Here is a 13,397-nt window from a genome sequence, read left to right on the forward strand (position 1 = left end):
TTGGGCAATGATACTAAAAAGTTTAAATCAGAGTTAAAGAATTATCTACATGCTCATTCCTTCTACTCTTTAGATGAATACTTCAATGTAAATAGAGAATGATGTAAAATTAAGTTATATTAATTTTTAAGCTAAAATTGCCTGTACTTATGTATGTAACTTTTGACTTGTTCTGTATCCAAAGGTACTAACCTGCTTAGGATTTATAGAATGTAAATAAATTCAATTCAAAATTCAATTCAACAATTAGTATCACTTTTACTGCTTCTGCGATTTCACTCACTCGTTTCAACTAATTCGGCGAATGCTAGACTTCGACTGTACTCGACGGCGACTATCTTCAAACTCTGTCTTCCAACCTCGGCTTCTGCGGCGGCTATGTTTCAACTGAATGCATCTGTGTTGGGCAGTCAAAGTCAAAGTCACATTGCGATTGACGGTCGGTCAGTCAGTCAGTGAGTCTTGGTGTCGAGCCCATCTGGGGCTCATGACCAAATATTAATTATTACCTTTGACAGTTACGGTCTTGCTTCTGTGGGGCGCCCTCTCTGACGAGAGGACGGGTCTGTCTTTTGTATATGCTGCTGGTCCTTGCCAGTGCAGTCTTTCTTGGTTCCAAGTCCCTTGAGACTTGCGACCATATTTTACTGTCTCAGATTTGAGACACGGCCCCCTTATATAGGCGTTTTTCGAACCGCTTGGTGGACATCGTCTTCAACAGTTCGGTTTCACGTGTCCTACGCTGGTTACCGCGGAAGTGGTTCGTTTCTACGTTTTCAGTAATCCGCTGTTATCGCAACGAATCCTCTGTTGTCCTTTCATCTGGGGAAAGCGTTTGTTGCTCAGGTCATTCCCAGGCAACGGCCCACTGTTATTGCGTTTCCATGGAAGTAACTCTTCCGGATTCCAAACAAGTGACAACATAAAGGAAACCGAATCCTTCTTTTTCCTAGAATAGAATAAAATACACTTGACCCTCCACTGACTTTCGTAATTCCGTGGTGTTGAGTCCTTGAGGTCACCAGTCGCTCAGCTACTCAAGAATTTCCCAGAATTTTATAGAACCCTAAGGCTCATTATTGTGTTCACAAGAGCTCTCCACTGGTCATTATCCTGAACCAGATCAATCCAATTCACACCAATCCATCGTAGCTCTCTAAGATCCATTTTGTTTCCTTTCGGATATAATGTAATTAGCAATTGTTGAGTATTTGAATTTATGAACAAAGCCTATTTAACCTTTTGTATAGAGTTTACCTTATAAATCATCATTTAAGAGCACATTACACGTTTATAGACAAATATGGAGGGGAGAATAAAACATTTAAAATACGAATAGTTTCTTTGTCTTTCCGCTTTTGCGGATGTTTCTTACGTCGAGAGTTTACATGTGAAAGACCAAGAGTGTTAGCTTTCTTAAAGAACTGGAAATTAGTGGTCAAGGGGTAGAGCCTGTTATCTCATATGGCCTTCTGTGGGGCACAAAATAAAATGATTCTCATTTGTAATAAGATGACATCCTTAAGTTCTTCCAAATGAATATTGTTCACTTAAACTTTTGCGTCTTCATGTTATGTACATGAGAATAATATCACAATTGCAACAGACATACGTGTATATTCAGTGATATTAAATCTTAGATCTTAGCTTTGTATTTCACGTTACCATTTTGAGGCCAGGAACTTTATTTCGCAAACTAAGTCACAGGGCATAGACGTCAGCCTACTTTATTTCATCCTTCAGCCTACCTTTTTTTGTTAAGGAAAGAACGCAGGTTTATAAGACCGCTATGAGCATCTCTGTCAGTGTCTTCGTGTTTGTCTATAAAACTCCCGTTTTTTTTACTTTTGAACTACCTGGCCGATTCCTGGGAGAAATGTTGTGGACCTGATATCGTTAGACTGTCCATACTTCTTCCTTTTCTTTTTCTACAACCAGTAATGGCAACATGATTGACATATAACTTGGGAGGCGGAAGTGACATTAGCAATACGTAATATTGTCACGTGTCCGGGGTTCCGTGACGAATATTAACGGGTTCTGGCATGGGTGATTGCATTTACAGGCATTTCAGTTACAATTGCAACCAATTATAAGAGCTCATAACCAGTGACTAAGACTAGCTCCATTCCTTACTGGATTACGAGTGTCTTCTCTTCTATGACTGATTTGGTTCTGATTTACGAATCGGTCACTTCTTCATCTTCCGTTGTCTGCTGGTTAGCACTCCACAGCTGAAAACTCAGCTACCCTTACGAATGAATCCAATGAATTCACTATTGAACTCTCTTTTACAATTCGGGGAGAACCGATAAGAGACCATCACTTCGAACAATTCGTCTCTTATTATCTGTTTCATCCGTTGCTATGAGACTTGTGTTAGTTTCGTAGCAACGGCCCATTGCGGAGGACTTCCTACCCAGCAACGGAGGTCCTTCCACTTTTGACTACTAACCTTGGGAAAGTGTTTACCGAACCGTTGTCTAGCAATGGTCATATTCATCACAATATAGGTACCTGTAAGAATTTTTGGTAATAGGACGTTAAAAATATATAGCTTCCGTTGAATTCATATTTTCAGAATCCAAAATGACCTAAGCTAAGGACAACGGACATGACGTTTTGCACATAGAATGCAATGTCTGATAGGGCGGGTTCGCTCATGAGAGACGCGGAATAAATAACAGGTAAGTAGATTTAGTGGGAGTACAGGAGATCAGATGGGACAGAGGTGGCACCGAACCAGTAGGCGAATATACATTTTTCTATGGAAAGTGGAATGAGAATCATGAATTGGGTACAGGTTTTTGTACATAAGGGAATTATATCAGTATATCAGGAGATAGATGAAGAACTGTGTGTTTGCTTCATAGACTGGCAGAAGGCNGTAGAGTTCGTTAGTGATAGGATTCATACATAATACTAAGAGGTCACGGGTGTGATATTATCGTTCTGAATATTCATTCCCAAACAAATGATAAGCCGGTCACGGTAGTCGAGTGGTCTACTGCATGCACTGTCTTCGCTCGCTTGGAAACCGAGATCGTGGGTTCGAATCCCACTCAGGGCATGGATGATTGTGTGCGTTTTTCTGTGTTTGTCTACAGGTAGAGGCCTTGCGACGAGCTGATCACTCGTCCAAGGAGTCCTACCGTATGTGTAAGATCTAGAAAAACCAAAGTGAGCGGAGTTCATGGAGGTAGGCCAAGGCCCACGGGGGGCTGTAGGGCCATTGAAAAAAAAAAAACAAAGGATAAAGTTGATGATATGAAAGGCAGCTTCTACGAAAAACTAGAATGAATGTTCAATAAATTCCACAAATACCTTAAGAAAATCTTACTATATTTCAATACCAAAGTAGGTAGGGGAGACGTTTTCAAACCAACAACTGGGAATGAGAGTTTACACAAAATTAATAATAGTAATGGAGTTAAAGTACAATCTGCTAATTTCAAATATCTCACTGTCAAATGTTCATAACATCCTAACATTCATAAATTCACTTGAATATCTCCTGACCGAAAGACTCACAAGCAGATTGAACCTACTTTGGAAGATAGGAGGCAGCATTCAAGTGTACTTGATATCCAACCGTTCAGGACAGCAGCTTGTGATACTGACCACTATCTGGTGGTTGCAAAAGTAAGGGGAAAAAACGGGAAGTGAGTAAACAAACAAAGCACAGATTTCATTTGGAGAGGTTCAATCTCAAGAAATTAAATGAGGTAGAGGGCGAAGAGCGGTATCGTGCTGAAATCTCAAGTAGGTTCGCAGCTTTGGGAAACTTTAACGCTGAGGTGAATATTAATACGCGTAGAGTTTGTGAAACTATTAGAGGGAATATAAAACTATAGATTATTATGAATTGAAGAAGCATAAGTCATGGTTCGAATAAGGATGTTCAAAATTATTAGATCGAAGGAAATAAGTCATATTATAGTGGTTACAGAACCAAAGCGAATTAAATTGGGAAATTGAACAATATAAGAAGTGAAGCCAGCAGGCATTTCGGGAATAAAAAGAGGGAATATCTGAAAGCGAAAATTAATGAACTTGTAATGAATAGTATACATACAGGGTAAAAATTGGAAATCCAGAAGGAAAAAGACCACTATGGAAACCAATATGTAGGTGAGTGGATGATATTAAAATCGATCCTAAAGAGATAGTATGAGGTGGTATGGACTGGATCACTTTGGCCCAGGATAGGGAGCAGTGGATGGCTCTTTTGAACACAGTAATGAACTTTCGGGTTCCATAAAATGCTGTGAACTTCTTGAGTAACTGCACATTTGGCGCTTTCTCAAGAAGGGCTCAGTTTTAAGAATTTAGGTATTTTAGTTCAGAATCCAGAGTGAAAAATGGCGACTGCATGATATTTTTAGTTTGTTTCAGTGTAATAATGAAACACTAAAGCTAGGCGTGTGAAATTCTTTACTGAGATAGATCACAAACATAAGTACAAACTATATACGGACTACTGTGCATCAGTCAGTAATTGTAAATGTGGCGACGCTGCAAAGAATTTAATTAATAATTAATCTGCACTTAAGTAATGATTTTTTCCAAAAACTACAATAATATGAAGTACTATCTTCTGGAATGTAACGCCCTGTAGTCCGTTGAAAGTCAACAGACATTTCGGAGGAATATATCGCTCTGCTTGTCGTCTTGATTTTACGCTGGTATTTGCTCGGTTTATTCTTCGACCCTGAAGAAGTTGGGAATATGTTCCTCCGAAACGTCAGTTGGCTTTCAACGGACTACACGGCGTTCTATACCAGAAGATTGTATTTTTCATTATCACCGCTGTGATAATCTCAAATCGTACAAAGATGATAGTACTCTATCGTGTTTATAACTGCAAGCAACACAAATCTGTTCTGATTATGTTTCACTCTTGTGACCATTTGCGCATGAGTCGAGCACCCTAGCCCATCATCTAAACTGAATTATATTATTCTTTGTTTATTCACTTATATTAACAAATAACTACTGGAAGTTTACAACATGCAGGAAGGCTTTACGAGTTTTAACAAAAAGTCCTAGTTGTTAGCACACATCTATTTCATTGTCTAATTGACAGTAAAGGTTAAAACGACTCGGATGGCGTTTGTTGCAGATCAACATGAAACTCGGACCAGCTAGTGCCTGCTACACAATCTGCGTGTCGCTGGTACTCGCCTGTGCTACTCTACCCCAAGCCGCAGGGTACAAGCTGGCCGGAGGCGGCAGTGCTATTCGATCAGAGTTTGTGCCCACAGCCGTCGCTAGTCGAGCCTGGGATGGCGGCCTGGGAGGTGAACCTAGCTGCGATGAGCTGAGAGCCATGTGGCGATTCTCAAAACGACAGTCTCGAGCTGCTGAGATCACTAACGAAATTCCGACGTACAGAGACCCTTTCGCGTACAATATGTGGGAGCCGTACGCAAGACCACGGAGTGTCGTTGGAGGTAGACCTCGAGGATCCGATCGTCATGTGTACGGCCGAATCGTGTATTCCCCTCAGAGATCAAGGTCACGAGATAATTCTCCAGAACGTAACCGCGCCTACGAGGAAGTGGCTGCCCGTCTTGTCGGAACAGGGCAACCCGGAAAATCTATTGGCATTCCTCGCCGTAAAGTCACGTCCTTTAGATCATCAGGAGGGACCAGCCCTCATGTGGAGCACATACAGCACTACTCACCGCCAGCGGCGAGCAGTTTCGAGCAGGTCAGAGACCTGATCCGGGCAGAGAGGGCACGAGAATTGCAACAGCAACGCATGGCTGAGGAGGCCGCTGCAAGAGCAGCCTCCTTTAGGGGCCTAACTTCTGATTCTTATTATGGTAAAATAACTCACGAGCCTCCGACCCATCCGGGTGCCAACTCTGACGCTCTTTGGTACGGAGAACCTGGCCACTTCGGCAACAACATGCATGTGTCACAGAGCAAAGGCAGCCCGCTGGCTTTCTCTGATGTCCTGGAACCAACCGTGCCGCAGTACGAAGACCGTGATATTCATCTGTACAAACACAGATCATACCCAGACACGATTCCAGTAAGTAACATCTCTCTACAGTATGTAGTCCACAGAGAATATGACATCTCGTCACGTATTATATGAAGGAAAATATTCACGAATGTACGTATATTCCTACTCGTCTTTCGGTTACTCACTACGGAAGTTTAACAACTGTAACACAATGTCACACAGGGTTAGACAAAAGACAATGCATCTGAATTAATATTGGGAAATGTCAGATTTCAATTCAGATCGCCTTTTGTCTGACCCTGTGTGACATTGTGTTACAGACTGGTTGCTTCGTAAGTTACTTGGAAGTAAGTGGTAGTATAAAGCGCATTAGTTGAATTTCAATGGAATATGACATTAGTGTGGGTAGGATCAACGTAATTTTAAAAAGGAAGAACTATAGCAGGCTACGAGTGGTCTGTGTTGAAGTGCCATATTTGGCTGAGAGACTACCGGATTCATATGGCTCAGGATCAGTTCTTTCATTATTAATTTCTTCCTCATGTATTAGGCATTAAACTCCGTAAATTTGGAGTTGAAAGTCAACAGAGGTTTCTAAGGAACATGTCACCTCCCTCTGCAGGGTAAAAGAAAAAGCCAAGCAAGGAATTAGCTTAAAGGCAGTAGTCGATATTTTCTTCGGAAATGTCGAGTGACTTTCAGCAGACTATATCCCAGAGGGTAGAATACCCCGTAACCAGCGCTGTGAGAACCTGAAATCCTGCATCCGTATTTGCTACACATTGGCTTTCTAGACGTCTTCCATACACACGAACAGGCGAAGATCAAAATCTACGTAGAAATGATACTTCATGCAAGAGAGGGAGAGAGAGAGAGGGAGGGATGAATATACGGAAATAACGGATAATTACAGAGAAATACTATCCGCCTGGATGGATTGTATTTTTGATCCCCCAAATATGAAACTTTGATACTAACGGCTGCGTGGCCAAATCCCATTTTGTAATCAGAAGCATGAGAACTAAACAGTTTTCTGCTAGGAGGGCTGGATCTGCGGGCCGAAGCCAAGGAGATGGAGAGAGGGCTTGTGTGTGTGTCTTGAGCGTGGACTGCTCCTGGGCGCCCGATGGGCCCGTGGAGGGGCGCCCACATTTTGTACGGTTCACTGGTTGATCCTGCCAGTAGTCCTACTCTATGCTTATCTCCAAGATTAAGTCATGTATGTCTCAGTGCAAGCCACATTAAGGTGAAACAGTGAATGGCTCATTAAATCAATTAATACCGTCAGTATAGCGACTGCCTACGGGCTGGACAACCGAGAGGCTGGAGTTCGGGTCCCGGTAGGGTCAGAATTTTCTCTTCTCCGTATTGTCCAGACCGGCTCTGGGGCCCAGCCAGCTTTCTATCCAGTGGGTACCGGGGGCTCTTTTCCCGGGGGTAAAGTGGCAGGGGCATGAAGCTGACCACTCACCTCCAGCTAGTGCCGAGGTCAAGAAAATGTGGATCTATATATCCACTCCCCCATACGCCTTCTTGGTGTAGTGCTTAATTAGTTAAGCACAGGGACAGCTTTACCTTCTGCATTCAGCAACTTGCAACCAAACTTATTTGGCACTTATTAGTCACATGACTGCATGATTCGTCGCGTGCCAAACAGTCATTTGGATTCAGTTGGGGCTATGGCGACTTATCTTTTCTGGTGAAATATTTTGTTAGCTTGTTACAGATTTGAGGAGAAAATTATTTTACTCAGATTTCTCAGAAAAGTTTTTGGAAGAACAAAACATAAAAAAAAACGTTTAACTGGTGACGAGGCTTATGTCTTCTAGTCTGACCGGCAAGGATAGGCCACAATATCCAGTGAGATATTCCAGAAATTATGAATCCAAATATTAAAAAAGAAAATAATACCAACGTTAAAACTCGTAATCATACCTTCTCGAACCAAACTTCTTCTGGGAAAAGTCTCCTTTTGAATCACTGGAAGAGATTGAAAGCGTGAGGTGACAGAACCGAAAGGGCTTAAGGAAAGTAATTTCAAGCAATGATTGCAGCCACGGTAGACGTCACGATCCGTGTAAATGTCGGAGAGCTAATACAGTGTCATACAGGCTTCTTATTTCCGAGACCATGTTTAATCTATTTCTTCGCCAGCATCGTTGAAAAGTTGTCCCCTCGTGGCCCACAGGATGAGAGTTGGAATAAAATCAATCGTAGGGCAAAATGTATCGACCTATAAGATCAGAGACAATACAAAAATTGATTATATATATATACTGTGACGAATATGACCATTGCTAGGCAATGGTTCAGTTATCAATTTCCCGCTGCAAAGAATATACACGGATTAGTCCATTGCCGGGCAACGGTTCGGTAAGCACATTCACGTGGCAAAGAATAGACACAGAATAACAGAGGAACTGCAAGAGATGGTGATTTATATTCGGTTCGCCCCGAAGTTATGAAAGAGTTAGTTCAGTTCATTCGAGAGAGTGAGCCGTCGTTAGGTACTCGTCATTCGTCATTCGTCAGAGAATTGAGTAGCTGAGTAGCTGAGTAGCTGAGTAGCTGAGTAGCTGTGCAGTGTTAACCAGCGAATAACGGAGGTAGAAGTAGTGACCGATTCATAAATCAGAACCAGTCGGTCACAGTAGAAAAGAAACTCGTAGTGCAGTAAGGAATGGAGAGAGGCTTAGGCAACCATCGATCGTGAGCTGTTATAATTGATTGTAATTGTAATAGAAGTTCCAGTAAATCCAATCATCCAATCTAGAACCTGTTAGTATTGGTCATATAAACACCGGATATGTGAAAATTTTATATACATCGTATAGATACAAGTAACAAATATTGAAATTCTGGAAGATAAAAATGTCTGTATACCAAATAGGACCTAACAGAAGATAAAACCAAGAATTGAATGAGGAATCTGTATAGTACTAACATAAACCCGTAGACCTTTACCCGAGTATAGAGATAAAGTCCAGTCTCTGAAAGTTTTTCTTAAATAATAAACAGGACCACAGATAATGTCCAAAAAGTAGATAATTGTATTAACATATCGTTGTCACACATTTTTAGATCTCTATAAACCAAGTTTTAACGTCTTTAGTAGCAAATATATTTCTAACTAAACGCTAACTCTACCTACATTTTTCCGAACTTCCATCTTTGTCATTCTGTGTTACGTGGGTTGCCATTTACGCAGTAATATTCCTGTTTTAAAAGCTAATGTTCTCAGAAAAAATTACCGTAATATTTCTCCAAGAATCAAATAAAGAAGGATAGCTCAGATATTTGTAAACAATCCAGCCCTTTATAAAGCTCCACTGAATATTACGTCTCTCTGTCCAGACATCTAAATATGCGAAGAGTACACAGAGATTCAGAGTATCCATAACAAGCGGCTGTTTCAACTGCAGGAATTGTGCAGAATTGAAGGAGATGGGAAATTTCTCGTCGGTATTGATTAAACAATAATTTAGAAGGAATCGGTCTTAACGTATTACAAGTCACATCCAGCATTCTCCTGGCTAAACTGAAGAAATGATAAGAGATCTGAAAAGGAGAGATCAGTACAAAGGACAAGATTCTACTTGGACACATCCAAAATACAGTTACACATTTACCACTGAACCACCTTGCTCAATTGTAAGGTAAAATTGCCTCTAAGCCTAAGCATCAGTCTGTAAAGGAGTATGGAGACGTTGTGGTAAAGCGCCACTCTCCTATTTTCCTCTGAACTAGGTGAAATGTGTCTCATAAACACTCCAACTTTATATTATACTTTCGGGAAAACGAAACCCGGTAGCAATTAGACAGGAAGCTTGCGTGAGCCAGAGAGCTTATATTAATATGGCGTCCAATACAGTCATTTAACTTACTGAGCTAGTCCAGCTAGTTTCATGATCTAGCAAATTTCATGACAGTAGAAGAAATTATGCACATGGAATTTCTTTACAGCTAGACGCGTCAAATATAGAACGAAAGCCCTGTTGTGGTGGTTGGCAGCCCTGTCCCTATCACTTTAAAGAAAATATACCATAGTAATCAACCGCTAAGCTATAGAATGGCCTGAGTGTTCTGTGAAAGTGGTTATAGTTGTATGATGTTGATGTGGCCACTTAGATTTTATAATAACGCACCGGTGAAAGACATTTGCCCGATTTAATTTCCTTGCGAGTTACTTTCTGACTGCCTCTGTGGTCTAGTGGTCAGAGTTCCTACCTACAGATCCAGAGGTCCCGGATTCGATTCCTGGTCCTACCAGATTTTGTGAGAAGTTCTGGGTCTGGAACGGGGTTCACTCAACCTCGTATGGATAACTGAGGAGCTACTTCAAGGAAATAACGGCTCCGGTCTAGAAAGCCGAGATTAACGGCCATGGGGATTCATTTCGCTGACCACGCGACACCCACCTATCCGCTAAAGTTGGCACCAACTTCGCCGAGAAGCTGCGGTCGCTCGGTCGGTATAGTTCGCTGCGGACTAAAACCACGGAGTCTGTTCTTTTATTTGTGAGTTACAATCCATTTCAATAATTAACATTTCTCTGCACGGCGTCAAGAAATAGGGAGATAGAGGAAAAGCGACAAGCCAAGTTCTCAGGTTTGTTAGAGCTACTTTATTCAGAACACATTAGATAATAAACGATATAAATATAATTGTAATGATCAGATATAGAGTTATTAAGATATAAATCACACGTGAGCCTTGATCGCATAATTTTAATACTCCACATACAAAAATGTATGTTTTATAAATTTTGGACTGAAGAGAGATGAACGGAAAGATGAAGGATTTTGCAACTACAGTCTGTTTACGAATTATTTCTTCTCATTTTTAAATATTTCTTAATATGCACCCTTAATATCCTACATATGACTAACCTTTAACGATACTATTTCTAAATTTGAGAGGCAATTTCGTTCTGGTAACTAAAGTACTTCTGTCTGCACCTGTTACTAAGCGCCTCTTTGTAACAGTCTTATTCAAATCGAGGGCTTTAAAGCTGAAAGGCTGTAACATGCAAACTATCGGAACACAGTACAACAAAATGTGATTACTCGAATATTCCGCTAATAGAGGGATATTTCGTCGATAGGATATTAGTATATCTTCAGTTTCAGATTTCAGTTCCATTCTGCTTGCGGTGGAGAGCTGTTCGGTAATTACATTACACAGAAAATTTACTATAGAATGATTATGCAAATTACATTTTCGAAACCGCTCAAGTAATTAATTTATTTAAAGCAATTAATAAGCAAGACTGTATTGAAGCAAAAAACCTAATTATCTAAAAATTATTTACACTCTCATCAGCAAACTAGTATAGTAGAATCGCTCTTAATTTGTACATAGGAGGCCCCTGGTTAGAATGTCGGTAGTGTTTCCATCTTTCCTCCCCAATATTTATCCTTATGAAATAGCATTGAGTTTTAACCCAAGAATCAATTAATTGATTTTTTATTATGTGATGTGTATTAACATATGTCCGAAGATATTAAGAAATCATTTATGCTAATCTTATTCCAGTATTTCATAAAACTTCACTCCCGATACGCAATATATAAAATAACGCAATATATAAAATACACATGTTAACAACCGACAGAATTATAGCATCAAGCAATGTGGGTGTGATTCATTTCAGTTTAACATGTCACTCAGAGAGCCTTACAACGATCAATCGAGCCTCCAACGCGAGTCTTCTCCGGAGAGTAGACCTGAGAGGAGGGTAAAATTGATAACTCACATCTGGGTTAGAAAACAGTTGGTGTAGCTTCAGTTTCCGCCGCACCACACATTCTAAAATACCCGTCCTTCTGCTCATGGACAAGTTTATTCCTTTGCAGAAAAGTAATCAGTGAGTGGCTCGCACACACAAGGCCTGCCTGCACCACGGATAATGCGTCATTTAAACACGTTGCAGAATAATACTCTCGTGTGTTACTGCTGTCTTAAATAATCTAATGGAAGTTACGTTGCCTTTCTTTTCTGGCACACTTATCCGCTACCCTAAATTTCCATTCTTTATTATTCACCGATAAATATTTTTTTTTTATTTACGTAATGTTAGCAATCAGAATTACGTGATTCTATAAGCTAATTTGCTCTCTTATACTTCTTGACGTGGAGAGAGCTTATCCAGAAATAAGTCCTCGTTAACCCTCTCTCAGGTCTGCTGGTCAATTCCTTCTCAATCTTCGTTCATTGTGTGGTTCCAGTAACGGTTGCATTAGTTCGTTCTCGTGTCTTTCTATTTTGTTCAGGTATCTTGTGATTTTCTCTTTTATAACTTCCTTCACTAGCGGCACGTTCAGGTCTTCATGGAGTGTTATATTGGAGACATACCATGGGGCGTTAGTAATCATACGTAATATCTTAGATTGACATCTCTGGATTGTGGAAGTATTTGTTTTGCTTACACATCCCCATATATCCACTCCATAGACCCATGTTGGTTTTATTATTGTTTTGTAAAGCAAAACCTTGTTGTCTAATAAGAGTTTAGACTTTCTTCCAAGTAACCAGTGCATATCCTTGATTTTTAGATCAATCTGTTTCCGTGTTTTGGTTATGTGTTCCTTCCAGGTTAGTTGGATAAATATTAATGAAACACATTTCGTGCGTATGTTCAGCTTTCCCACACTGCATAAGAACACAACAGATGTAGAAAATTTCAAGCATTTGCTTCATTATCAGAGCTATTACAGCCGTTGGAATTTTCATGAAAATATAAAGAAGAAATTTTTACGAAAACAGGAAGCCTATTAGTGAAAACAGGCAGAATAATTTTAAAAATCCTCATCTCTAACAGCTATTTTTTTCCCTTCACACTATAGCCCCAATGGGCCTAGGCCTACCGCCATGAACTTCTGATCATTTCGGTGTTTCTAGATCTTACACATACGGTAGGACTCCTTGGGCGGGTGATCAGCTCGTCGCAAGGCCTCTACCTGTATACAAAAACAGGAAAACGCCCACACACAAACTAAACATCCATACCCTAAGTGGGATTCTAACCCACGATCTCGGTTTCTAAGCGAGCGAAAATAGTACATGCCTTAGACCGCTCGGCTACCGTGACCGGCCTAGCAGCTATTCCAAATATAATTCTTCCATTAATTCATTTCACTCGTATATTATAACGGTAGAGGGGCAGTTTGAATGCGCAATTTCGCTGAATATGCAGAACTATGTTAACTTTCTTCTGCAAACACAGAGCTTGAATACCGACTGAATTATTCGTACTTCTGGCGGCTCCTTACTGCTGCCATATTTGATCCTGTTCTTCACTTCTAACAATTATTAATATTCATGAATACACGTACATAGTCAACCATAAACGGCATCCTATTACTTACTTACTCACTTACTTACTTACTCGCGGAGCTGAGCCCTTCTGGAAATGCCGCCAATT

At 40.5% G+C, this 13,397-nt stretch overlaps 1 protein-coding gene across 2 annotated transcripts in view; it reads left to right on the forward strand.

Moving 5' to 3' along the window:
• Positions 1–13,397, forward strand: part of LOC117282116 — a 222,634-nt gene that overhangs the window by 158,583 nt on the left and 50,654 nt on the right. For both annotated transcript variants that reach the window (XM_033750488.1, XM_033750489.1), the window contains one exon: positions 5,123–6,040. In XM_033750488.1, coding sequence (XP_033606379.1) covers positions 5,129–6,040 — 912 coding nt within the window. In that variant the 5' untranslated portion in view covers positions 5,123–5,128. The remainder of the gene's footprint in view (positions 1–5,122; positions 6,041–13,397) is intronic.

The sequence above is a fragment of the Cryptotermes secundus genome, unplaced genomic scaffold, assembly GCF_002891405.2.
Source record: "Cryptotermes secundus unplaced genomic scaffold, Csec_1.0 scaffold2444, whole genome shotgun sequence".
In the NCBI taxonomy this organism is placed as follows: Eukaryota; Metazoa; Arthropoda; class Insecta; order Blattodea; family Kalotermitidae; genus Cryptotermes; species Cryptotermes secundus.